General features: G+C 45.2%; 2 protein-coding genes across 2 annotated transcripts in view; one reads left to right on the plus strand and one right to left on the minus strand.

Annotated features, from left to right (window-relative positions):
- The window catches only part of NABP1 (nucleic acid binding protein 1), a 93,674-nt gene that overhangs the window by 49,391 nt on the left and 16,608 nt on the right, over positions 1–27,675 (plus strand). The gene's annotated exons all lie outside the window — the stretch shown is intronic.
- CAVIN2 (caveolae associated protein 2) lies at positions 1,903–12,250 on the minus strand. The gene is made up of 2 exons (XM_053948471.1): positions 11,858–12,250; positions 1,903–4,485 (listed from the first exon to the last, which is right to left on the minus strand). The coding sequence occupies exons 1-2, from the start codon at positions 12,248–12,250 to the stop codon at positions 3,700–3,702; spliced, it is 1,179 nt and encodes a 392-aa protein (XP_053804446.1). The 3' UTR covers positions 1,903–3,699.

Raw genomic sequence — 27,675 nt, forward strand, 5'->3', positions numbered from 1 at the left:
TGGATTGGAGAGATACACGGATCTCATGTCCTGCATCTGTGCACACAGCTTACTGATGATCACTGTACGTGTGGCCCCAAACCATTGTGTGGCTCAAAGCGTCTTTTGAGCCAGCTGAAGGCTTTTCATGAACTTTCAGGGTTGGACTGGCCCCATGTGAAGAGTTTGACCTCGAACAAATTGCCATTACTTCACTAATTCTTCTAAGCTTACCTCCTTTTTAAGTGTGTGACTATCAGTCATCAGTTGTGCAGCTGCTTGGCATTACAGCCTACAACAACAAAGGGTTTTCATTGCACCAGTGTAAAGGGCTGTCCAGGTGTATTTTACCTTCTGATCCTTTTCTTCTCCCCTTTCTTCTGTCTGTTAAAGAGACAGAACATGCTTCACTCAGGCCATAGGATGGCTTTCACTGCACTCTCTTATTTGACAGTGAAATGGTCCAGAAAACCCGTATCTATGCCTTTTCAGAGGAGCCGGCTCGTGGATTAGCACGTGGGGGTCAGCATGGGATGCTCTTTGCTCTTTCCCCTAAAAGGGGACAGAAATGTCAGCTGGTTTTGTGTCATTGAAAATGGAAGTATTAGCAGCTGCTGAGTGCTGCTAGTTTAAATATTTATACCATAAGGGCTTCATCCCACCCTTTTTCTTTGTGCAAAGCTGCTGCCGATTCCGGTGGAGGTCAGACTCTGAATCTGTGCAGCAGCTCACAGGTCAGGTCTCCCAAGGAATAATCATACAAGTGGAGCTCACTGTTACTGTGTTAGGAAGCGTAAACAAGCAGTTTTTAAAAAAAGTAATTATGTAGACAAACCTGTCAGCACAATCATGGAATACTCATGCATATGCCTGACATCTGCCAGCCTGACGAGATCCAGGCACATACTTGAGATGCTTGAAAGAATACAATGCTGCTGGTCCCACAGTCTGTCTCCTCCCTCAAACAGTAATTCTGCAGGCTGATGTTTTCAGTCAGGCCTTGAGAGTGGAAGGCAAGGGGAAGAAACAGCTTGGGAGGCATCTTGAGAGCCTGAGCTTGCTTCCTTCTCTGGTTTATAAGACAGCACAAAAGCAGACATTCACAAGTTGAGAGAACATTTTTCTCTCTTGCAATGCATGCTTTCTTTTGTTTGTTAGGATTACAGACCCACCTGTCCTTGTAAACGTGCAATTGTGATGGAGAAAACATTTAATTCTAGTCCTGCAACTGATGGCTCTGTGTGTGCTGTATTCTGAAGTGGGTATTTGAGTTAATTCCCCCAGATGCTCAGTATCTGCATTTCCAATGGTTTTGCTGGATAGCATTGTAATGCTCTTAGGACACTGTGCGTGGGATTCGTTTCAGCATCTCTAAAACTGGATAAAGCATGACCAGGGGTATTGTTTGAATTAAAGCTTAGCAGGACAAACAAACCAGCATATCTGAAAGCAAAATGTAAACATGATGCTGGGGCTCCTGGTTAGCACATCGTGGCTGTGGGAGGTTGACAGCTGCTGCATAAAGGTTAAACGTGCTTTCTTTGGCCTGTCAGTAAAATTAAGCCTGCTAAAGACTATGTGGCACTCTAGAAGACAAGAGTTTATCTGTGTGCATAAACAGAACATAGTCTTCCATATAAATATGCTTTCAGGACTATTTAGAGTATTAGGAGTATGCTGCAGTCCAATAAAAAGATGCAGATTGAGCCAGGAGATTTTGGAAAGTGCCTGAGTACGTTTAGATGGGCTAGAAGTGTCTGGAAAGCAAAGCACTGGTGTTTGCATTGCTAAATAACAGCATAGGATGAGAAAGAAAATAGTGTAGATACAACAGGGACATGAACTGAAGTAATAAATACCTGACCTTTAAATTTCATCTTTGCCAGCTTCTCAGACTGCTTCTCCCAAAGACTGACATGGCTGTGGTTTATATTATGCTTTTATTTGTCATATTCATAGTTAGTTACAAATAAAAATTATTGAAATCCACTGTAGTTAATACAAAATAAAAATATAGCTGCACCAGTTATGCCATGATCTTTCTTAGAAACAGTATCTTCTATATGATACCATGCACTTAAGAGCTTAACTCTTAATAGTACTTACCTACACTAAGCTCTGACTAACTTCCAGTGTGATTTACTGGTTACAGATATTATCCCTGTGGAGTAATACCTATTAATTATTTCATAATGGTACTTCTGCTGTAGCTTGTATTTCCCCTGTAATTTGTGATTCTAAACACAAAAGGAAGCAACCTTTTAGTGCAATGTTAAGTATCAGTAGAATTTTTATGTATATAAAAAAATAAAAAAACCCACTGCATAAACAACCAAGGATGTAAGGGAACTGTTGTGGGTATTGTGCTTCCCTTTCCTCCCTTGCCCCTTACCTTTAAGTGACAGGAATGAACATTCATAGTGAACAAACTACCCTGTAACCTCTCATTTTCAATTAATTTTGAAAAATTACAGACTACTAATTTTGAGAGCAGGTGGGTGACTTTGATCAGAGTTACTAGCAGAGAACCAAATCCTGTGGCTTTGCAGGTTCATACTTACATAAACTCATCCCTGCCATGAAGTTCAATCCATAACACATTGTTCCCTTTGGACATGCCTGAAAGAGTATTTCACCTTTTTGAAGAAATTGTCCTTACATCCCTGTAATTATCTAACTCTCCTGTGTAGATATAGCTCTATATATGAAATAATCTGTAAAAAGATAAATTATGCTATTTGCAAAATACTCTGAGATACAAAGTTGTGCAGGTGCAAAATTTGATAGTATATTGCTATAAAGACTATGAATTAATTAGTGTTATCTAAGTATATATACTTTAAGCTGGGAGTATAGATTGAATACTGTGGGGGGTTATTTTTGCTTTTTTTACATTTCATAGCATTTCATGTTTTCTTCAGGATACCTTCATATTCCTATCAAATACTTATTTTTTTCTTTTCAATTTCTGAGCCCTTAAAGGTACAGTAACTGATCACACATTCATGCTTGTCGTTAATGTATTTCCATAACTCTGTTAGATTGAAAAATACTTTTTTTTCTTCCCCCCCCACCACCTAAACACAGTGATTTCTTCTAAATGAATAGCGAGTGACTACTGGCAAAAATCTTTCCCTTGCTGAAATGGATGGAACTGGGTTTTCAGCTTTGCCCTCCAAATACTCTGCTCTTTTAGTCCTATGGTGCCGTGGAGCAAAGCCCCAAAGAAACTGTACATGTGTGCACAATTACTGAGGCTGTAATTGTTCACAGAGCATGGCAAGGCAACTGGAATCAAACATTCCCACTGGTATTCCTACATTTACATACAAAACTACTCACAGTGCTGGGAAATACTGGGGGGAAGAAAAGAGAACAGAAATGCTTGGGTCTCGACTACTCTCCACGCGTTCCTCTGACCTAACTCTAAGAAAGCCAGCTGATGAGCTCGCTTCTACCAGACATCCTCTCTTCCTGCTAGTCTCTGACACCAGCTGGCAGCACCTCTAAATTCATGAACACCATTGACTCGGCCTAAAACAGAGCACGTTGCAGCTTTAGTCGTTGACCTTGTCCACTCTGCATTCCAACACGATGCAATAAATTACCACTGCAGAGGAAAGGATGGAAGAGTCGCTTCTCCTGCCCGTGCAGCTGGAACCAGTTCCTCGCCTAAGGAAAACCGTGTGTGTCTGGCAGGCGAAGCGGGGCTTGGGCTGCCTACGCTGTTTGGTCCACCTGCAGGACGGCTGCTTGGGTCGTTTCTTCGTCAGATTGTTCCACCTCCCCGCCAACTGGGTTGTTTCTCTCATCGAACAGTTTCTGGCTAGAAACTTCTAGAGGCACCCCGTACTCTTCGTCATCTTCCACGATGGACAGCTCGATGTTGTTGTTCATCGCGGCCTTCCCTTCTGCTCTGGCCTCCTTCTCCAGAGAATCGACGGCTGCTTTGCCCTCCTCGGCCAGGGAGGTGGTGGGAGTCATATCCGAGTGCATGTCGGCGAAGGACATTTCGTCCTCGTTCTCAGCCTGGTCGTTGCTTGCAGTTTCTGAGGGCCTGTCCTCAGCTTCTGCGGGGCTTTCTCCCTCCCGGCCTTTCTTCGTGCTGAATCCCACTTTGAAACCTGAGCCCTTGGCAGAGGAGGATTTCTGGTGATGCACAGTAAGTGACTTCTTGATCTTTTCTCTCCTTTCAGGCGACACGATCTTTGTGCTGATCTTGTTCATCTTCTTCTCAATGTTTTGGCGGGAAAATGCTTTCTTGAGGCTGTCCACCTTCTTGAGGCTGGATCTTTTAAGTTTCTCAGCTCTTGATTCTTCTGTTTTCTCCTCTGCACTGTCATCCAAGTCATCTCCCTCATGAAACATTTCATCATCTGAACCCAACTCCACTGTGTGCAAGGTTTCTTCCAGTGTTTTGTTCTCATCCACAGGCTCCTCTTTTCCTTCTGTAATGCTAGGAATGGGCTCTTTTGCAAAAACACTGGCAGGGATCTCATTTTCCTCCTGAAAGAATTGACAGTATTTGAGTTTCATAGTTCACAGGATTAAAATTTAGTAAGCAAAGCACAATCCTGAAAAATTATTCCCCCCTCCTCCCCCATGATGAGATGAATGCTGAACATTTACTGTTTTTTTCCAGTAAATTTTACATTTAACCATTATTTTTACGTTTAACCAGTAACAAACCCCTCAAAGCCCACTGAACCATTATCTGGCAAAGTTTAAGACTTCTGAGCTGTCAGCTCTAAGACTACTCTTTCAAAGTGACTTGGGATGTAAGTAGAATGGAAATTCTGTTCTTTTAATTTATATTAGATACTCTTTAACGAGAGTTTAGCTGTCACATTGTGCACCTGTCCCTGGGAAGAAGGGAGGGTATGGTGGGGAGGGAGGTGGTACTGCAGACCCCGGAGCAGACCTCCAGAAGTCACATAACCCCACAGAGCTCTCAATTTCTTGAGCCAATGACTGAGAATATCCCAGCAGAGGTGTTGGGTGCATCTGGGAAGTATCTCAAATGGCAAATGCAGTTAGCACTTTTGCCATATTCCTGGAAAATATACGTTGCTGTTAGAAATGGATTGTTGATACTGAGAAACCATTAAGTTTACGGTGTTTAGCATATCTCCTATTTTACAGCAATTTACAGGCGAAAAAAAAAAACTAATAAATTTTGTTGGTAAACATTAAAATGTGGATAGGACAACTCCTTGAAATGTAAGGATACAAATTTATGGTATACAAAAATAAAAAGACACTATACCACATAGAGAATAGGAGCTTCTAGCTAACAGGGTAAGTATTGCTTTTTAGAAACAAAACCAAGAAAGGACACAGAAAGAAAGAATCTAAAACCAGGGCAAGGGCAGAAGCTGCAGGTCATAGCAAGGGATGTCTGTGCCCACTGAGTGCAGAAGCTCTGCGATCCCGAGCAGCTCAGAGGCAGCACAATGAACACTCTGTTCTGTGCAGGTTTGCAGGCATCTGCCCATGCAAAGAAAACGAGGCTCCCTGCACACTCCCTTCTCCTCTCAGTGCTTTGAGCCTCGGATCTGCATAGTCTCTACTCATTACCTTTTTTATCACTTTCAGACAGAATGCATGCAATTTCACTTCCTCACATGCATTGGAAGGATTTTCTTTTCCCTCCTCCCTCCACATTTATCTTTAGATACAAAAAGCAGTAAGTGCTGAGTGAAAATGGTTGTAATAGGCTCAGATCTGTCCCTAGTGGGCCTGAGTGTACAGTTAAGGGGAAAAAAGGCCACATACACTTCCAAGTTCATGCTCATTATTTCAGGACTGAGCATACAGTTGTGAACACTGCAGAGAATAGTGTCTTGGGTTAAATTTGCTGTCAAGGCTGTTGTACATGGTTCTTGTTTAGTCTGGGGAAGAGGAGGCTCAGGGGTGACCTTATTGCTTTCTACAACTCCCTGAAAGGAGGTTGTGGCCAGGTGGGGGTCAGGCTCTTCTCCCAGGCAACCCGTGACAGGACAAGAGGACACTGAAACTGTGTGTCAGAGAGGGTAGGTTGGACATTAGGAATAATTTCTTCACAGAGAGAGTGATTAGACACTGGAATGCGCTGCCCAGGAAGGTGGTGGAGGCATCCCTGGAGGTGTTTAAGAAAAGACGGGACGTGACACTTGGCATCATGGTCTGCTTGACAAGGTGGTCTTGGGTCACAGGCTGGTCTCAATCTCGTTTGCAGCCTAATTGTTTCTGTTGTTCTGTGATTCTGTTAAAAACTAGGCCTACTTTGTTAGCCCTTCTGACACCCAAGAATATGCAATAGGCAGAATAATTTTATACCATATATATATATACACACACACACACACACACACACACAGAGTGATTTGAGTATGTTGGTTAATATCCTGCGTGGATATAAAAATGAAAAGTATAAAAGAAATGGATGCTGGTTTGACAGTTTGTACATGCTTTATTCCTATGGGTTCTGCACACCTTTCTGGGCCAGTGGCCTCAGTCAGATACACTGGCACACAGCTTTACAAGCCCTCTGCCCGCAGTGGAACATCTAAGGAAGCCCACACTCTTCTCCTGACACCTATTGTGTTGTTGCAACTGTCGGCAACAGTGACCAAGATAACAAAACAAAGGAAACCTGCACCAGCTTTAAGTGAAACCAGCTGTTAACTGCTGTACAAATATTTATATTTTCTCTCCACTGCAGTTAATGAAATGTGGATTACATGAGTGGGTGCAGCGTTGAATTATTCCCCAGAGCATGAGAACTCAGTATAAAACATAATTTTCATGTCTAGTGCATTCTTTCCAAACCTAGGTAATCATGCAGAGTTTTAGACATCTGAACATTCAGGTGTGAGTGCCTGAGTGGTATAGAAAACTCTGATTTCAATGAGTAGAGAGGTGGGTTGTTACTTTTTAAGTATTTTATCTAGGAAAGTGGTGTCATATGAGTTTAATCACAGCGCAGTCAGAGCCAGAGATGGGTCTGAAAGGTCCTTCTCAAGGTCAGTTTAGCTCTGTCTAAACTGAAGTGCTGCATGCAGTCTCTAGAAGAATATGGATATAGATTTGGGTACAATTTTTATCAAATTTCTGATTAAGTAGAAGAGAGACTGTCAAGCTACCCATGTTTATAAAGGGAAAACAAACAAGCAAACAAAAATATACTATATAATAATGAGCTAATGATTGAATTAAAAGAAGATCCTAGGTGGTCTCTGGCTATCAGACAGTACTGGAATTCAAGTGATCACCCCTCTGTCTAAGCTTCCTGCATGGCTCTGGAAAACATCAGCCTCTGGGCATCTATTTGTGTGCTTATAAAATAGGAATGATACGCTTCCTATGTCATGCTTCCAAAAGACTTTAGGATTACAGGAACTATTAAAATGCAAATGAAAATAAATTAAGTAAAATGCTTTGAAAACATGAGGGTGCTATAGCAGGAATGCTCTGTGGTGGAATAGACATTTCTATTTCAAACATGGTTACTGATAACATGTTGTAAGTGGGCTAGTGATAACTTTTTAGTCTTACAAGTTTATGTGACAGCTGTATTTTGCTTTTGATACATTTTTAAGCAGTCTGCTATTTCATTTAGGAAGACTAGAACAATACACTGAAAAATGCCAGCTGTTACAAACTGCATAACTATTTTCCATGCCAAAAGAAGTAGAACTTTGATCTTTTCTTCTTGATCTAATCTAAAATTCTAAGAAAGCAATACACCTTTGTATTTTCCACATCTGAGTTCAAAAACAGCCCTTGCATTTTTTTCTCAGATGGGCTTGACTGTAGGTAGCTAGCTCCTCTGAATTTTATTTTTCCATGTAGGAGATGAATAGAATAGTGGAAGTCCTCTGCATAAAACAACGCTTGCTAACACTAGTAATACTTGCATAGTTAAAATTGGTGCCGTCCTTGTGGCTTTTATCAGCCATCCTTGGGAACTTCCTGCAGGTCACAATTTCATCCCTATCTGTTACGAAAAGGAATAAGATCCGTAACAGTGTACTACAAAACTGGGTGGCCTGAGTCAACAGGTAGTTAATTTACTCAGGAAGTGCTGATTCTCTGATGCTGCATGAGGGAAATCAATCTGGTTTGGTTTGGTTTGGTTTTTTTGTTATATTTGCTGTATGAGGCCATGACCTTCAAGAAGGAGAGATGGCATTTTCCCAGTCCTGTTCCTCTTTATGTTGCTATAATATACCCAAATGATCACTAGCCTAAAACTTATTTTGCTACACAAAATAGGTCAAAACATGACAAATCCTCCCGAAACCAGCTGCAGCTACTTTCCTTTGGACAAATGCAGCTCTGCAGGCTTGGGTGTCACAGTGGGGAGAGAGGGCAGGCAGGAGCAAAGTGCCAGCAGTCCATTTGCACGGCCCATGCAGGCTGGGGCGGTGGCTGCACCATCCCCTGACCTCCCACAGCACAGCTGGGCCAAGCCCAAAGAGCCATGGGAGGTATTTTTGTCATTAATCAATATCAGAGTGTTCTCCCTGCAAGGCTCCAGTGGGGAATACAGCATTATCAGCTTGTAATTCTTCTGGTTCCCTCACTTGTTCATGTGTGGGATTGAAGTTGCTTTTGCAAAAGATTATTGCAGTGATCTGAACAAGAACATACATAAAATGGCTAATTTTTGGTGCCCTCCTCTTGCTTCATTTTAGGATGAAGGATTTACCAACAGCAGCATCTGAAATGGACTTGAATGTGCTTGACCCCAAGCTGCAATTTTTACTTATTTTATCTGTCCTATTTCCATGACATTTAACCAGTAAATATGACATTTAATTGAAAAAATTAAACATGAGCCTTTTTTTATCTTCCATTTTGCTTTTGGAGCTAACAAAGCAAACAAAACCCCCACCAAACCAGAACCAAAAAGCCGGTCATGTGGCATGAACAAAATAGAGGGGAACAATGCCAAAGCTTAACAAGGATTTTTAAAACAGTCACTTCAGTGTTTTGCTGAATTGCTGTGTCATTTATAATAACTTTAGCATCCTCAAATTCTTGGAATGGAGCTCCCTTAAAATATGCCACCAATTAAAGAAATATATGCAGACATTCTAGGGAGAGAAAATGAAGAGATTTTAATGGAAAATATGTTAATAGGTGAACTTTTCTAAACACAGTTCATTCTCAGTGCATATGCAGAGGGAAAACTGATGCTGGCATGTGGCAGCACAACTTCATAAAATGCAGAGCTGGAGCTCAGTCGTGTGTTTTGCCTGAGCTCAGTGCTCCCACCAAGTATTAGGAGTTGAGGGTATATGGTGAATGCAGAACTGAATCGCAAATGTGAATTTTTATTTTCATTTTGAGCTGTCTCCCTAAGATGGGGAAGCTGCTTCTAATGAGGAACATGCTCTGTGAAGTTTGGCATTGTTTTTTTCAGTGGAAAAGAAGGATCCCCCAGCTGAAGAGGAGTCTCATACATCCCAGATTCCCCTTTGTTTTCCCAGAGATCTGGCGTCAATACGGTTTCATTACTGTGACTTCTTCCTGCAATTGTTTTTCCATGGATTCCTGTGCAAGGCAGGACAGAAACCCAGCCAGCCTGCTGTTTTTTTCCCCTGTGCAGTTATCCTAGCAAGGCAGTGGCCCTGCTGACTACCAGACTGTCCCTCCTTCAGCCTGAAAGGACATTGCTGGAGGAGGGACAGTCCATGCTGCCATTTAACTGCAGGCCACTGCCAGGAGCAATCCCCAGCTCAAAGATGAATTTTTTTGGGAAGTAAATTTAACTGCAGTTTTTCTTTTTTTAAGTCTTGTGCTCTTGATCTGCATTGGCTTGGGATTGGTTAAGTTCATCATCCTGCACTGTGGTGATATATTTTCTGGTGAGAAGGGAACAGAGTCACCTAAATCCCTGTAAAAGCTGTGGAGAACAGACCTGCTGACCAAAGGGACAGGCAGTGGGTTTTCTTTATTGTTGTACTGGGACACGGGCCTCTGTTGTTTGCCTTAAGTTTGTGCAGTGTTAAGGAAAGGTTCGGAGGTTTAAACAGGCCTTAGCTTTACACCCCTATTTAGTGTCAGGAAACAAGCCAGCAGGACACCTCAAACCCTTCTTGGGGATTTTTACTGTTGCTTTACCCCTCAAAACCTTTCTTGGGGATTTTTACTGTTGCTTTCACCCAGTCCCTGCAGATGGCTGCCAGTGGAAGAGCCCCACCCGAGGTAATGCCAACTGTCCTGCACACACAGAGCTCTGTTTGTTTTTCCTCTCTGCATTATGTCATCCTATAATAGTAAATATTGAGTTCTCTGGAGGAAGACACTCCTTGCAACAGCAAGGCCTTAATTCTCATGCTCAGAGATATGAGAAATGTTAAAAATTACCTTCCCCCAGGCCTTGCTGATGCACCCACCCCACAGGACAATGTCTAGGTCTGATCCTGGAGGCAGGAGTCAGTCATTAGCTAATGGGGCCTGGGAGATGGCAGTGTTTTGACACAGTTATGGATCCTAAATTACTTTCAGAACTGCAGAGAACATGTGTATTTTAATTTACCCAGTCTCTGGAATAATTTCCACATTCCTTCTGGGGTGGAAACATGCAGCAGCCCCTCCTCTTCTGGCCTGACAAGCGTGGACTGTAATCTAGGAGAACAATAAGCAGGGAAGTGGGAGCTTCCTTTCTGGGGGAATTGCCTGTGCACTAACCAGGCCTGCCAGCTTTTTACAATCAAGCACTGCTCTCTTATTTTGGGATTGTTTAGGAAAAAGGCCCAACAACCCAAGGAGCAGGGTTAGTGGCTGACAGAGGGAACGCCCAGCTGAGAAGCTCAGTACGGTGAGGTGCCGGAGCTGTGACTACCCCAGCCCAGCATTTGCCCTCCTGCCCTCCCTCAGCGATTTGTGGAGGCCTGTCTTTATTTTTTTGAAATGTGTGAAAGTCACGTCCTGTGTTTAGTTAAAGCTCACGGCGTGCTCTATCCAGACCATTGCTTAAAAAGGGGAAAATATGCAAACTGCTGCTATCACTGGATGGACTCCCAGGAAGCTGAGTTTTTAAGCTGAATTTTTAGCTCATCCCTGAATGGGCCAGATCAGTCCTGCAGAGTGAAGCAGGGCACGAGACAGGGAGATGCAGCCCTGCCCCTCTCCTGCTTCCAAAGGGTAGAGGCAGTGGTAGTTTTTAGGGGCATTTCTACTGCAAGTTTGCAAAATGGGCTCTTTCCTCAAGTGTGCCAAGAGTTTGGAAAAACATAAGGGCTGTTCCAGTTTACTTAAACCTCAAAATACACAACGAAACAAACCTTTCCCCAAACATATGCTTGGAGTTAGTAAAACACGGCTCTTTCCCTTGGTTTGCAGAGAATAAAAGGTGGCAGTTTTCTCATGCATGCTAAGAGTTAGCAAAACAAGGTCTCTTTCCTCACGTTTGCTAGGAGTTAGCAAAAGACAACTTTATTTCCAAGACTGCAAGAGTTAAAGAGAATATTGTATTCTAGTCTTTCCCAAAGTTTGCTAAAAGTTAGCAAAAAATAAAAAAAGAAAACAAAGGGGGAAAAGTGCATTTTCCCTGAGTTTGCAAGAGTAAAGAAGAAAGACAGGCCTTTTCCCAGATTTCCTAAGAGTTAGGAAAACATGCTTTCCGCACGTCCACGAAGAAGAAAAGTGGGCGTTTCCCCTGAATTTGCTAAGAATAAATGCGGGCACGTTCCCCAAGTTTAAGAGTTAGCAAAAGACTACTCTTTCCCCAAGTTCGCTAAGGTGCAAAGGTTTTTCTTCCACGTTTGCCAAGTTAGCACCAAGACAGCTCTGGTTGCCGGGGTTAGTAGGCAGTGAGCTCTTTCCCCGAGCTCGCTGGCAGCGAGCGGCAGCGGGCTGTTCCCCCGGCCGGGAGCAGGGCTCTCACCTGGAAGATGAGCACCTTGAAGCGGTCCCGGCGGAGCAGCTGGGCGTGGTGCTGCTCCAGGCGCCGCACCTGGTCGCACTGGCGGTCCAGGCGCTCCCGCACGGCGCGGGTGTGCGCGCACACCTTCCGCGACTTCTCCAGCAGCTTCTCCACCGCCTCCCCCGTGGCGCCGTGGCTGCGGCACAGCTTCACCAGGTCCCCCTGGATGCCCCGCACCGCCCCTTCCAAGCCCCGCTGCCTCTGCTCCATCTGCCGCTGGTGGCCTTCCACCGCCTCCAGCATGGAGACCAGCTTCTCCAGCAGGGCCAGCACGGTCAGCGCGTTCACCTGCCCGCCGCCCGCCTCCGCGGCCGGGAGCGGGGGCACCGCGCTGCCCGCCGCCGCCTCCCCCATGGCTGCACCGGGCCGGCACGGCGCGCCCGGCGCCGCTCTTAAGGGCTGCGCCTCCGCCCTCCCCCGGGGAGGTTTCGGGCAGAGCCCGGCCCCGGCCCGCCCCGGGCAGCAGGCTGTGACCGCCCCGGGACCGCGGAGCCTTCCCCCGTCCCGCCCGGCGGCCCGCTCCGAGCGGCCGGCGGGGAATTGTCGCCCCGCGCTCGCTGCCTCCTCGCCGGCATCAGTAGATGGCAGGAGATACCGCGGAATGCAGCCCCTCTGAAGGGGCGAGGAGAAGGAGGATGTGTTGCTGGTGATGGTCCGGGGAGAGATGTGGGTGTAGACTGGAGCTCGAGCCTGTCGTGTAGTCTGAAGGCCTTAAACTAATAAGGATAACTAAAACTGATTGCATTATTGCTGTAATCGATATCACAATTATTACAATAATCGTATGTCGAAGTGCTTCTAAAAAAGTAAATTACTGCTGTAATAAATACATCAATTATTACATTATTACAGATTCATTACATAATTACGTATTAATGTGCTCTCACAATATACAATAAAATGGTATCGGTATAGTTATTCTTATATCAGCATCCTGATGATAATTTGTAATAATTGTCATAATACCTAACAGACTTATGAAACATTTACTTGTTTCCTTCTACCCCATGCAACACCGGATGGGGTTTTGTTTTTTTTTTTTTTTTAATAATAATGTAAATAGTTTTATTTCCTCATTGTTATTATTGTTATTATTACAGGGCTTTAAAATAATTTAGGTGATGATTATTCTATTCTATTCTATTCTATTCTATTCTATTCTATTCTATTCTATTCTATTCTATTCTATTCTATTCTATTCTATTCTATTCTATTCTATTCATTTTGTTAGTAAAAAATCCAAAACAAACAAGTGTGTTGTTGCATGGGTGGAGGGAATGCCAGGAGCTTGGATTCCCTGCTTGGGATGTGGAGATTAGCTGGGCACTCTGGTTGTCCTGCCTGGATTCGCCAGGGTTTCTTCAGTAAAAAAGAATCATAAGGTTCAGCGTGGCTGTTCTGGGGGGATAGTGATAAACTGGGTGTGGTGGCAGAGGCACTGTGTTCCCAAGCACCAAAAGGAGCTATTTGGCATGAAGAAATACCAAGCTGTTTATTTAGAAAAGTGCATAACTCTTCCCGGGACAGACCCAAAGCTGTTATCACCAGGGAAAATGTTGCAAAATTCTGTGGACTTGGGTGTTTCATCCTGTACTGATGTTCTCAAGCAGTCAATATCTATCTTCTCTCCTTTACATTTGCTTGGAAACAGGACTTCTTGCTGCAACACAGATGTTTCCAGTGCTTGGCTATATAGGATTCTAATATTTGGGTAGCTGACATATTACATTTTCTAATATTTGGCCAAATATACTTCATGATTTCCCTACATCCTGCAGGTTAAAAGCATCTATTTGGAGTCCAAATGACTATGATTCCTGCCCTTTCCTTTGTACACAGAAGAAAAAAAAAGTATTTTACCATGAAAAGGAATGAAACCTAATGACTGAAGGGCTATGCAAATGAGTAACCCATTTAAAATACTGTGTGCTTGAGCCCCTGAATGTTCTGCAATGTTACGCTTTTTTGGTTTTGGTCCTTGCTTTTTTTTTTTTTTTCTTTTTTTTCCCCTCAGGCTGCAACTTCTATTCTTCAAGTTGTGGGAGCTTGAAAAATGCATTTGTGAGTGAGTTCACTTCGGAAAAAGAATCACTGAGTCTGCCAGAGCTGTCCACAGGGGAAACTATGCTGAGACTGTAAAATATGCAGGCTGAGAGGGGAGTGGACATATTTTAAAGGCACAACCTAAACAAAACCCTTCTGTTTCCACGAGCTCTCCCTGCCAGCACTACCTGATACACCCTTCCCTAGGAAGGACGTGTTTGTGTCTCCAGAGGGCTGCCAGTGTCAGCCCCTCTCAGCACAGCATCCTGCCCATCTCGCTTCCTCTCTCCCTCCCTTCATTTTGGCTGGGACCTGAAGTCAAGGCAAAAAGGAGGAATTTTTGCAGAGAGCAGTGGCTTACCTTGCTCTGGCAGGGAGCAATCTGTGTCCATGCCCAGCTACATATCTTTCCTGTGGCAAAATAGCTTTTTAATTTTCCAAATTAATTTTTTCTCTAGTTTTGCTGGGCTGTGGCAAAGCCCTGGCCTGGCTGTGGTCCCAGCTGCTGGCCAAGCTGCCTTCCCAACCCGTCTCTGGAACCCGTCTCCTCCAGCCTTCTTGCAGCAACCTTCTGCAGTACCTGGCACAGATGGATGGTGGAGGAGAGAGCTGCCCTACCTATGGAATCTAAAGAAACACTCTCCTGACTCCTGCTGCAAGCCATCTGCAAAGGGTCTGCAAGTTTTTGAGTGTTTAAAACTCCCAGCCCCGTGTGCATCCTACGGAGAAGTTGTGGCACCCCATGGGAACCAGCACAAAACACAGTTTGGGTTCCTGGCCAGTCCTCTGACCCAGCAAAGCCAAGCCAGGGACTGCAGCCCTGATGGAGCTACAAGGGCTGTGGACACCCATGGCAGAGGATTCCTCAGGGTCCCCATGGCTTGGGAAGAGGTGCTGTGTTGTCCCTATGTTCCCTTCCCAGAATTGCTGCTTGGGCCACCAGCCCTGAGGCAACGCTGTAGGGAAAGAAGGGGTGATGAGAACAGGAGAAACGATGGCCCCAAACTGGTACCTGTCCCATTCTGCTGCTAAATTCTAGCTGGGGGTTTTGATACCAGCTGTCATCTCTGATTACCTGTCACTTTTGTGACAACACTGTCAGGCTGCTGGGCTGCCAGTGCTTGGAGGAATTGGAGGATCTTTATGCAGGTTTGGGGTTTTTAATTTTATCGATTAATTTGGCAGAGTAGTGGAGGAGGTTTTTGCCAAGTTTCAATACAGATTTTACTAGTGAGAAACTTTCTAGAGGAAAACATTTTACATTTATTTAGAAAGAAGAAGCATTAAAGAGATTAAATTTATCAGGGTCATCCGATGTAAGTCAAGAGTTCTTTTCATGTAAAATCAATATGCGTGAATTATACGGACAAAAATTGGAGGTTAACTTACTCATTACTCACGTGGTGCTCAGGATAATAAATGTTTGATGCTGGAGCATTACTGATAATTTATTAGGCATGGAGTAATAGGTAAAACAAAATGACAGGAAAGGATGGAGAAGGGAATTAATAGGGGAGGGAAGAACGGCAGGGGCCGTACAGGTCATCGTCATGTTATTGAATTTCATGTCCATGCTACCAGTGACTTTAAAGAGATGGTGGGAGGCCATCTAACTGCTGAGGTGAGGGGCTGGCTAATGGGAAGAGCTGTGGAAGGTGTGGGAGGAGAGCCCAGCATGGGAGGGCTGGTGCCTTGAGGGGCTGATGTCTGCTATGCTTGGACAGGGCAGAAAAGGGGATATGGATGGGATGTGGCTTGGGAAGAAGTGGTGCTGCATCTCGTGCACCAGAGCCAGCAGTGTCTGCACCCAGCAAGGGCTGAAGACATGAAATCTGGTTGCCTGCTGCTGAAGGGCTTCTCTGAGGGCTGGGTCACAGTGCCATTTCCCTCCTGTCAGCCTGCTCCATCTGTCACAGTGACGCTTGTCATGCTGTTGGCACCTCTGCTGCTCAGCCAGGGTTGTTTGACACTGGTCAGAAACTTCTGGGGAAACGGAGCCTGGACTGGCTGGTTTGTTAAACGTGTGATGATCGAGTGAGGTTTATGTTATTAGGCAGTGAGACTAACAATGCTGATGGGACTTATTCCAGTGGAAGACATTTCCCCTCTCAGCACAGGTTGCTTCTTCCAGGGAACAGCCCAGAGAAATTAGTCCGTGAACCCCTAATGTTGCCTTTTGATGTTTTTTAAAAGAAAGGAGTATGTCTGTTACGAGTCAGCCTCACTGGAAGCACCCTGTTTGTTGTGCTCTGAAAGCATTAGAGAAGAACTGTAGTGGGTTAGAGAAGCAGGGGCTGATTTCCTGCATTGTCTCTGGCACCGAGCAGCCAGTCTGGACCAGTACAACTCACCCCAGCCTGCTGATGGATGCCAGCAACTGCAGTGCATTGTGGACCAGCTCTCCTCTAGCAGTAGTTACTAGCCCTTAAATTTTGGGAAGGTATCAGTATCTCAGATATGATGTAGTGTTTTGTATAGAGGAGCAAGCACTTGAGCTGGGGAGGGGAAACCTCTTACTGCTCCACAGCTCCTGAGGCGAGGGATTCAGCCCTGGGAGACTGCACACAGCCTGGCAGGTCCAGGGAATATTTAGCATGAGGGGAGCAAGGGGAAACCCACCACCCGTGCACAAGGTGGATTGGGATCTGGGCAGCATGTGGGACCTGGGGCTTCTGCTGGAAGAGAGGGAGCTTGGTGGAATGGGGGCTGTAGGAGGAGGATGCAGCAGCATCCTCGGCACCCTGGCAGCGTGAGCCTTTGAGAAGCAGAGAGAGGCTGCGGGTGAGGCGGTGGCTGGAAGAGGCTCCAGGAAGTCACCACCCCTCCTGCAGCACTGTCCCTGGGGTGTGCAGGGAAGCAGGGCCCTCCCTGTAAGGGCTCTGTTTGTCCCATGGCCACCCAGCCTGCTCCCCACAGGAGAGAACCCCAGTGCCTGGCTCCCAGCTGGCACCTCAGTGCTCACAAGAGTAACTGTATTTGGAGAGCCCACTGGTGAGAATGGGAAATTTGGAGAGTCACTGCTAGGAGAAATTTTAATATTTGGGGAAAGAGAGTGATGTGGCTGTCTGACAGGAAATGTATCGGCATAGAACAACATGAAACTGCAATTTTACTCTCTTGTGGAAATGGTATCCAGTAGAACTTAATATGCAATGAAGAAATCCACTTCCACTTTATCGGCCAGACTAAATCATGTTGTGCACAGGAGACTTCCTTTTGCTGTGTGCCAAGCAGTAATGATTCTATGCAGACTTGCAGACAAAGGAAAAAAATAAGCCACATAAAAATACCATATGTGCAAGGCATTTTCTGTGTATTTCCTCAGACATTCGAGGAGCACAATAATAAACTACGTGTTTGGTTTCTGTTTTTTTATTTTTTTTTTTCCCCTTTGAAAAGCAAATTAAGTTTTGTGATGGGGGAAAAATAGTTTCCTTAGCTTCAGATAAAAGAGAATATTTCAGCTGCTCAGTTGGACTTTTCTGCAGCTCGGACAAAAGCGAGGTCAGGACACCAGCAGTTACAAATTGAACAGCATATGGCCTGTCAGCCCGGACCTGCCAGTGCATTGTATTCCTCTAGCAGATATGTGGGGCACGGAGCAGGAGGAGCAGCTCCATTAAAAAAATGATACAGAGGTGATATTAAAAGGACGTGAAAAATGGCAGGATCCGCAGGTTGGGCCATGATTACCTACAGGGAACAAGCTCTGCCTTTGGAGCAGAGAACCAGCTTCGTCCTCGACACCTGCTCCTGCAGCCGAGCCTTTGTGGTGGCTGTGAGGATCTGCAAGGTCACAGGGACCAGGCACCCAGAGCTTCAGGAAGGGGTTTTGTTGTTTCTGGTAAAAGCCCTTTCCAAATGGTGGGTGGGCTTTTAGGAAGTGTGATTGAAATGCTCACCAGTGTTTTAACTTCCTTCAAAAGGGCTGTGTTCTTTGGAAGAAAATGCTGTTTGTTTTTCCCAGTTTCGGATCAGAAGCTATATATGGAAACAGCTACTTTTCCCTTTCACTTTTGGATATTTCTGGAAAAAGGGGATGTAGTTTTCAGTGAAAGGCAGGATAACCTGTCTGCTTTTTCTTTCCCTCTTCAATAAAAGAGAGTAAAAATTAGAAAGCTTTTAATAACTTGAAGTTGAATACACACGGATGCTTTCTCCTAGGATACTTTTTATTACAATATGTTCTCAATGATTTATTGTCTTCTGAAATTTCCCAAGGAGCATTTAAGAAATCAACCCTCTTGGAAAGGACAAGAATGGGCTGCTCCTGTGAAGACTGACACTGTTCTTCTGTTGTGGAGATTACTTGAGGTGATGCCTCATCATAACAGAGGGGAGATTTTCTAGCAGTAAATAAGGGATTATGATGAGTATTGTATGTAAAAGGTGTAGGCACACAGGGTGTGGTGATTGGCAGTGGGGCTGTGCTGTGGCACACAGTTTGTGGTGATTGGCAGTGGGGCTGTGCTGTGGCACTCAGGGTGTGGTGATTGGCAGTGGGGCTGCAGCCCAGCCTCATCCCCCATGGGCACAGCTGTGAGAAGCAGGTGAGCAGCACTGACAGCAATGAGCCATGGAGTGCCCAGGTGCACTGAGCAACCACCAAAGGGAGCAGAGGGCACACAGGTGCACTGCATGAACAGGAGGGGTAGAAAAGGTTGGGCTAAGGAACAGGAAGAGCAGACATTTACAGTGTTCTAGAGTGATGTTACTCTGTATGGGCTGATGCTTGAAGCCTTCTGATGAGGTGTGGTGTTACTCTGTTTGGGTTAAAGCTTTCTCAAGTTGTATGATGATACTCTGTGTATTGTGGCAGTCTCATCTGTGATATATGCTGTGACAAAAAGGAATTGTGCCTTTATTGAGAATTTTTATTTTTTGTTACAAAGCTGAAAGAAGAGGTTTCCCTACTTTGCAATCAGGTTGTTAGGAATAGGATGATAATGAAATAACATTAAATGGAAGCAAGTAGGGCATTAATTATGTGAAAAGGACATGAATTGAGATCTGTTTTCTGCAGATAATTGAGGAGACTTGAGTCACTTTTGGCCTGCAGATATACCATCATTCATAACCTTTGAATCTTTTATTTGAGATGAGCTATAATGGACTTGGAGTCTAGAGAGTGTCTTTCTTTCATTGCTGAGGCATCTGTCATGTTGTGCCATGCAACTTCATGTTGTTCTGATGACATGGCAGAAGATAACAGTGCAATGCAAAGCCGAGCGTGATAAATATGACATGGCATGTCCAAAACAATACTTGCTTTTAGTAGATCAGTTATCCTTTAAAAGCTAGTATTTAGGTTTGTCCTTAGATAATTCAATAGCTCCCATCTCTGGTAGGAATGATGTCAACCTGAGTTACTGTTTGTGATGAGCAGCACTGATGGGACATGATGGCATGAAAAGGATGAAAGAGCAGCAGGCTCCGGGTGCACATCCCAGAGCTCATTGCTGAGTACCTGTTTGGGGCCAGGTTCACGGGGCTGGGCACGACAACAGTGTGAGAAATAGTCAAACAGGATCTGTCACAGGCCAGCTGGCCTCCGTGACCGCCTCTGCCCACCACAGCACTTTGGGTTTTGACTTATCCTTTTACAGAGGTCACCAATAGAGTGCCTGTGTTAAGGCAGTGAAAGAAGGAAAGAAAAAGCAACTCCCCAGAAATATGGAAAATTGTGTGAACTGGTTAAATGAGGAACTGAAATCAAATTATTAAAACCCAAAGTTTGATGTAAATCTTGCCCAGCCAGTTTGTCATGCAAACTGCATTGGTGTGATCTGACAGGGCTCCAGGGAGAAGCCAGCTCAGCCCCCTGGGAGCAACAGGGTCAGAGAGCATCCAAAAAGTCAAAAGTGGGGTGAGCCTGGACCTCTAGAGTTACTTCCTCTTCACAGAGGAATATTTTGAAAACTGCTTATTCTTATTTGTGAAAATCAGAAATCTAGGCTGGAAGAATCTGGGGTATTGGACAGCATTTTTTCTCTTGTTCTCCCTCTCTTTCACCTGCACTCTCCCCCTTGCTGGCTTTCATATGCCCTATGCATACTGCTCTCTGTTCTTGACAGTGATTATTTTCAGTGATTCAAAACACTTATTAACTTAGTTTTAAAAATTGCATATTTTTCAGCATCCCTGTTGAGGTTAGAAGAAGAAAAAAGTTAAATCAGGTACTGAGCATCCACGTTGCACCGTATTAATGGCTTATTTATTACTTCACAGGCATTAAGCATTTTTATTCAGAAGTATTGAATAAGCAGAAAGTAATCTACATAGGACATGGCTAAAATGTCAGGCCGCAAATTGGTTTGTTTACGCAGCGAGCACTGAGGGTTTCAGAGTTGCCCTCTCGCGTGCTGTCGCGCTCTGGGTTACAGGCGGTGACCCCGTGTTCAAATCACAGCCATGAGCGGGCTGAACTTGGTTTTTAACCCGAGCAGGGTTCACCAGGAGTCATTTACATGTGCTGGCTGCAGGGCTGAACCCGTGGTGCTGCTCAGGGTTTCACATGACCGCTTGCTGGTGCCCTGCAGCAGCCCGTAACCCACCCCAGAGCTGTGAACCTCCTCCTCCTCTGCCGTCCCAGAGAATCTCCCATTGCCTGCACCACGAGGCTGCTGCAGCCCTCCAATGGGTGTATGTATAGCCTGGTTTTATTTTAGCTCATGGATCTCTAACTACTAAAGCCAGACTCTGTCCACAGGCTCCAGGATGTCTTGCCAGGCTTTCTGGCGATAGCTCAGACAATTCAGGGTTGCAGCCACATAAAGGTTACTCCTGCTGTGAGAAAGGATGGTGAAGAGGTTGCACTGGGTGCACTCTGCTACTCTTGATCCTTTGCCAAAGTCCATTTTGTTTTGCAGTGTCAAATGTGTTCGAGCAAGCTTGTGGAAGAGCGTTCTGTTCTCTGGGTGACACGGAAGCTGGTAGGGTAGCCAATCTTCCAGGCTGGCCTCTTGCTGTGCATCAAATCAGCCCTGAGATCTGTTTAGGCTGCCAACAGAAAGATCAATTAATCCCTGTCATGTGGGGTACCCTGAGGATCAGCCCAGTGCCCTACAAACCAGTCTGGCCCTGCAGAGCATTTCCTGTGTGCCACCAAGGAGCTATCAAAGAGTGATGCCCTTGTCGCTAGTGTGCAGCTGAGATGGATGTGAAGCCATGGCCCAGATGTGTAAGACTCTGTGCCATAATTAGTCCTCCAAACCAAGCAGCTGCTGGGCCATTACTTTTCACCTGGCTCTCACCCTGATGTCATACTCACATGGTGCTGCTTGAATCATTTCACTAAGAATTCCCCCGCGTGACGCATAAATCTGTGGCAACTGTACCTGTCCCTGTGTGCACAATGCCAGCTGCAGGAAGGTCCCCAGGTCCCACAGCTTCCCCTGCTCATCTCTTCTGCTCTTCATCACTTAGGAAGGGAGGACAGAGAGAGCTTGGGGATTTAGGGCACAGGAGGAGTACATGGGGATCTCACATACTTGAGAGATTTCCTCAGTATAGGATTTTGATTTTTGGTAGTGCAGATCTATTGTAAAGGGACCTCATCCCTCAAAAAACAAAAAAAATCCCAGAACAAACACCAAAGTATTTTTCCCTCTGTATCTTCTGACAGTATTGCAGATTGCTGAAGGAAGGGTTGAGAAAATCAATCTTCATTTGGGAAGGGCTTTTTCTCCTAGCATGCTTTCTCCACAGAAGCTCCCTTTCCAAATTCTTCATTGCTTGCCAGGAGCAGTAGCCACAAATTCAATACTGAATTGGAGCAAGAAAGGCCATAGCAGGGGAAAGTTGTAATTGAAGAAATAGAGCAGCATGTTTTTTCTTTTTTTTCCCTTAGATAAACTCCCTTTCATAAAAACTATAGGCCCCCAAAAAGAAATGTTTATATTCCATTGGCATTTTGCTTTAGTAAAGTTTGTCCTAAAAAGTACAGAAGAACAAAACAAGCCTGGTTCCTCACTGCTAAACATGTTTGCCCAATCTCAGAGCTTCACTAATAACTCTGTTTCTTAGCACTAGACATCATAGCAACTATTCTGCAGTGTACAGTGCTGCAGTGGGCTGGTTTGTTTGTTTGTTTCTGAGTGATTTCTAGGCATCTGAGGATGCCACGCTGGGTTAAGGCAAGCAACATGCTTTTAACCTTCATGTACAGATCAAAAAAAGCTGACTGCTCTAAATGAGCTGCATGTAAATCCAAGGACTAATATGAATGGAAATCCTGGCTTCTTTAGCTGACTTGAGTTGAAAAATACCATTTAAGTGACTCAGAAAAATATCTTGTCCTCTTGGACAACACCCAGCTGAATGGGAGGTGAAGGGAAAAAAAGGTAGGCTAAATTCATAGCACTCTCTCCATCCTCTCTGTTCCTCTTTTCTTTTTAATGCTGCTAAATATTTTCCCCCTGTTTATCATCACACCAGTTAAGGGCTTTGTGTAGTGTGACAGCACGTAATTCAAGGAAGCAAGCAGCATTCTCTAAAGCTGTGTATTTTCCCAGATTCAACATTACTGTGCCAGACAGCAGGTCTGCACCTTCTGCTGCTCTAATGAGCTTTGAGAGGACCAGGCAGACGGAACAGTGTCGCTGTCCACCTGAATCCTCTCTACGTCATTTGCCAGATCCGCATTTTTGCGAGTCCGGTGTCCGTGAGAGCTCTCCATCTTGAGATGTAAGAGTGTGGGTGTTAATAAAAATGAAGTGGTTTAAAAATAAAGAAGAGAAAAAACCCCCGCTTCTGGCCAAGTTGCGCTCAAGGTATGTGCCATAGGGATGTTGCAGGAGGTTTGCAGTGAGTCAATGGATGATTTGAGAACTGCAGATCCAGACTAAAGGGGAAAAAAAAAATCAAATTTTCTCTACTTTATACCTTCAGCAAGTAATTTCACATCTTCTCCTGTTACTAAATAAAGTAATATTTAAAGAAATAAGAGCTGATGGTAAGAGCATATGAAATGGAAGGTTGCGGGAGGTTAAAGAAGTCTTCTGAAGTCCAACTTCTTGGATAATTTTCCTCTTGCAAAAATTTGATTGCCTTTCGGATAACCCGGTTCAGGATGCGTTTGCTGATCGCTATCTGCTGATCGCTATCTGCTGTCTCGGTGCTCGCAGGCTCCGGTGCCTGTGCCCGGTGCCCTGGGGCACTGTCCCAGCTCCATCCCACCCCCTCTCCTGACGGCAGCTGCTTCCCCTCCTCTCCTGCTGCTTTTAAAGGACAACCAAAGTATTTCAAGGGCTGAAATCCCCATCTCGCTCTCAACTGGCTGATTTTCTTTGCCTTGCAACTCGTAATTAATTAGGAAAAGGTTAATTTTGCACCTTTCAGTACTTACTCTCCAATATTATTCAGACCATGATTGTTTTCCCTTTCCCCCTCTGTCTCTCCTGTAAGAGTGGCTTTTTGGGATTAGTCCATTTCTGATCTTGACATTTTTGTCTGTTGCCTTGCCTGTCTCTATTTAACAGCATATTACTGGTGTCACTTCATGTGAAATCCATGTAATTATTTTTTAGGTTTGAAAGGTTTTTGCTTTTAAAGGGCAAGCAATACTTTTCAGCAGTCTTTCCAGGTGCATTAAGACATGTGGGAATTTCCAAACATAGTGGGAGGAGAAGTTTCACCATCAGCAGTGTCTAGAAGTGCTAGCTGGTGTCCCTTGACACATTCTTTGTGGAAGATGATGGTTGTCTGCAGAGGCTTTTCAGCAGCTAATTTTAAAAGCATCTTAAATCTCTCCTTTACTTACAAAGAGAGAATACCAGATAAGGACAAAATGTCTACAATCTATTGTGTGTGCCCTTCTAGAAAAATTCAAGGTAACAAAACAAAGTTTGAGAAAATGTTAAGGCCTTTGTCAAAATATTTATTTCTGGATTTAGGGTTTTCTTTCCTCATGAAAAGTATTAATCAAATTCAGCATGATGTTGCCAGTTGACCAGATCAGTCAGTTGACCAAATTCTGCTGGGTACAGTCCAGCAAAGTCAGGGGCAGTGATGTGTTCTTTTTCAAGTCCTTGCCCTGTGGTGTCAGTATTATTCATTTTCTTTGTGCCCGGGGCACTGGGGAGCAGTGTGGTGCAGTCAGTAAGTGGTCTCAGTTAGGGGCAGGACACCAAACCTGGCTGATGGCCAGAGCATCGTTGCAGTCACAAAAGATCTTCTGACGTATTTGCTCTTTGTGAGCTGCTGCCTTTGTGCCACCCCCTTCAGAGAACGACTGCAAAAGGTGCCACAGACATGGGGAAAATCCAAGTTTGAGACTTCTGCTGGGACCATGGGTTTCACGTAGGAGGGTAGGTCTTAGTCTGGTGAAGGGAAGTGCTGTGTAATGCTGTTGGTTTTGCTGCTTCACTGTGCTATGACTGACATATTTTGTCATCAGGATATGTTGATATGGCCCAGGAAAAAATTTCATCTAGAAACACTAAGCACATACATAGAGCAACCAAAGGTATGGGGACATGGAAGGGCAGGTCAAGCCAGTGAGAGGACCATGTCTAGCACTTGTGGGGGCCTTGGGCTTCCAGTAACCCACAGGGAGGTGATGCTGTTTCCAGTGATGTGGGTGAATCTGAAGATGTGGAAGCTGTGTAACACAGAGTACCTGTGTAATATGTGATATACAAATACATTCTGCATCCATTAGACCAACCTTTAATAATCTGCTGTGTAGAGCACACAATTCTCCCCCAGCCCTCCAGTCCCTGGAGCTCACAAGGGTGAGATAAGGACATGGTCAAGAGGTTCCTTCATTCTCTATTTTTGATAGGAGAGGGTTGGAAGTACTTCAGCTGTGCTGCTGAACTCCTGGTTTTGAGCTTAGTGTTTCTTAGTATTCTGGGTTTTTTTTTTTTTTTCTTACTTTATCCAAGTACTAATTATGGCAACATAAATATATACCAATTTTAATACCAAGCAAATGTGTGTTCCATTTGTGAAGACCTGTGAGAAAGAGAGAGGGAAGCTGAGGTTCCCCTTGCTGTTATTGCACAGAACAGGGTGGGCCATCCAATGCAGCATTTGTCCACCCCAAAATCCCCAGGCTGCCCTTCCCCAGTGCTGGTCCATTGGCATTGATGGAAGAGGGCCTGCAGGTGACTGCTAGAAGGCAGCAGGAGTTCGTGTTCATCAGGGCAGCCCTGCTGAGGGACACAGTGTGCTGAGGGACACAAGCTTCCTCTGCTATTGACTGGAGCCAGGGGTGAGGAGCAGGGCTGGCTGGACCTTGGGCATGCCCTGGTGTGAGGGGCCCTGTGTTCCTTGTGTAGCCTCTGGCACAGCAGCTGTGACTGCCTCAGCAGTTGATGTGTGTTGGGGTGAAGAAATTTGGCTCCCTGAGGGAGAAATGACATTGAACACTTGCAGCCAGTCTTCTAAGTGGCACTTGGTAGAGCAAATATATTTTAAAAGCAGTATTTTTAAACAACAGCGCTGTAGGTATTGTGTTCTTGCCCTCCCAGGATCATTTTTCTCCCAGCTTGGAGGAGAGCAGGGCCAAGGCCCCAGGCTGTCCTGCAGGCATGACTCTGGCCCCACGTGCTCTCTGTGCAGCACGTCCGCAATGTCACTCGCCCTCCTCCGAAATTACTTCTTCACTTTTAAGCATGGGATTGTTTTTTGACCTTCAGGCTTCCACCTCCAGCACAAGACTTGTCAGCTTCTGGGACATGGGCTGTAGACAACTCCAAGCTGAAAGGCTGCCCGCTTTTCTTTGATCTTGTGCCAGGCTGTCCTTCAGGTTAGGGCTGGGCTCCAGCAGCTGCAGCACAGGCAAACCAAGCCATGGCTGGGGTTTGCAGGGATCTCAGGTCTCTTCTTGGTGAGCAGGCTTGGTAAGAGCAGTCCTACAGAAGCCTAAAAGGCAAGGGGACAAAACTAACCTCCAGGGGAGCTGGTTTATTAATGGTATTTCCAATGAACTCCATTGTTTTCTCTCCCTCTTCCTCCTGCCTTTGACTTTAATGCTGCCTGCTTGCAGGCTCAGGGAGAATTGCACAGGAAGCATTTAGCAGAGGGGGTGTGAAATAAAGGCCAAAAGAGCAGACTGGAGAGCTCCAGCCTTTGGTGATGGAGAGGACAGGGGTCTGTGTGTGTGACCTATGGAGTGGCACTGCAGATAAGCACAGGGCACACTGCCCTCGCCCTCCTGACCATCCCTCCGCAAGGGGCTCCTCTGCAGCAGCCCTTGCAGGGTTGTTTTTAACATCAGGGGTGTCTCTGTCATTGTCACAGCCCCTCATGGACCTGGTTCCTCCAAACTGCTGGGCCAGGCTGGCCCCTGCCAGCTCCCCCAGCCTAACTGGGGCTCCTGGCAGGGCTCTGCTGCAGGGAGCAGCTGCTGCACACGGGGCACCCTCGGCAGCACTCGCTGCTCTTAATGAGTTTGTTGCTCTTTCATTAATGAGTGAATGGCTGGGATTTCATTTTCCCCCTGTACTGGTTTTCCAGAGCCCTTCTTGAGAAAGCAGACCGAATTCAGACAAAAGTGACAGTTTTCTAGATTAAATTGCTTCCGTCTTCTTTTTGATTTCCATTTGACCAGAGCAGAGTCTCTGAAGGCATCAAAATGGATACTTTTTGCATTTGAATCTATTTGCCCCTATTAACTAATAGAAACATATCTTTAAAAGTCATGGCTATTCCTGATGGAGTATTATCACATATTTGTGGTGATAATTTGGATTTTGAGGAGGGGAGGGCTTTTTATGCACCCAGAACCTAAAAAATACACACAAACCCCACCACATGAACCACGTGTGTTCCTTTGAATACATTTTCCACAGACTTCTGCAAGGTCTGTTGTGAAGGGAGCAGTAGCCAGAGACTGGCTTCATGCACCACAAATGTCAGCAAATCAATTTAGGGCAGCAAAATATTTCCCACCTTGGAAAGTGGGGATGCTTTCCTTCCCAGCCCTGGAGAGGCACACACAGTGCAGCCAAGAGAGGGGTGAGCAAACTGCTGAGCTGGGCTGCAGAGAAGGGCTCGACCTGCAGTCCCAGGGAGCCTAGGGTCTGATGGGATTAGCCTGCTTATCTGCTTTTCTGGCTTTCAGTTAGGATTTAGTTAAGAATTTTCTGCATCTGCATCAGCAAGAAGAAATAGCTGTTCCCGGGACTCAGAAAGGTCAGCAATAGGCCAAAGATATTTAAGCACAGAGTTTGAGACTTTTAAGGTGCTGGAAGTGCATAGGCTGGAGCCAAATCCTAAAAGTAGTTCCTTGGCACAAGGAAAGAAGAAGCATCTAGCGAGGGCTGCCTTGCTGTATCTGTGTGCATGTGTAAGCAGCAGGAGATGTTCCCACTCCATTTTGTGCTGGCTCTTTGTCCCTCCACACCACACCTGCAGCAAGGCTCCCACGGGCTCGGGTGCTCTGGGGTCTCAGTGGGTGCATGGCATTTGGGACATCATCCTCCCCGTGCTGCAAAGCCCAGGGCTCTGACTTTTCCCACCCCACCTGTGCTTTGCCCACCAGCCAGCATCTGGTAGGTGCCTTCTTTGAAGCATTACTCCTCTGCAGGCAGAAAAAGCCCCTCAGATTAATGGTCTGCCTAAGAGCTGAAGAGAAAAAAAAAAAAGAAATAATTTTAAGTATCACATTAAAATGCCACTCCACATCTGAAAGGATCCATTAAAACTTTTATAGAGCTTTTTACATTTGTTTCCCCTCTTTTACATTTTGTTCCGATTCAGGCGCTTCTCTCTTACAATTCTCCTATGTA

The sequence above is a fragment of the Vidua chalybeata genome, chromosome 7 (genome assembly GCF_026979565.1).
Source record: "Vidua chalybeata isolate OUT-0048 chromosome 7, bVidCha1 merged haplotype, whole genome shotgun sequence".
Classification (NCBI taxonomy): domain Eukaryota; kingdom Metazoa; phylum Chordata; class Aves; order Passeriformes; family Viduidae; genus Vidua; species Vidua chalybeata.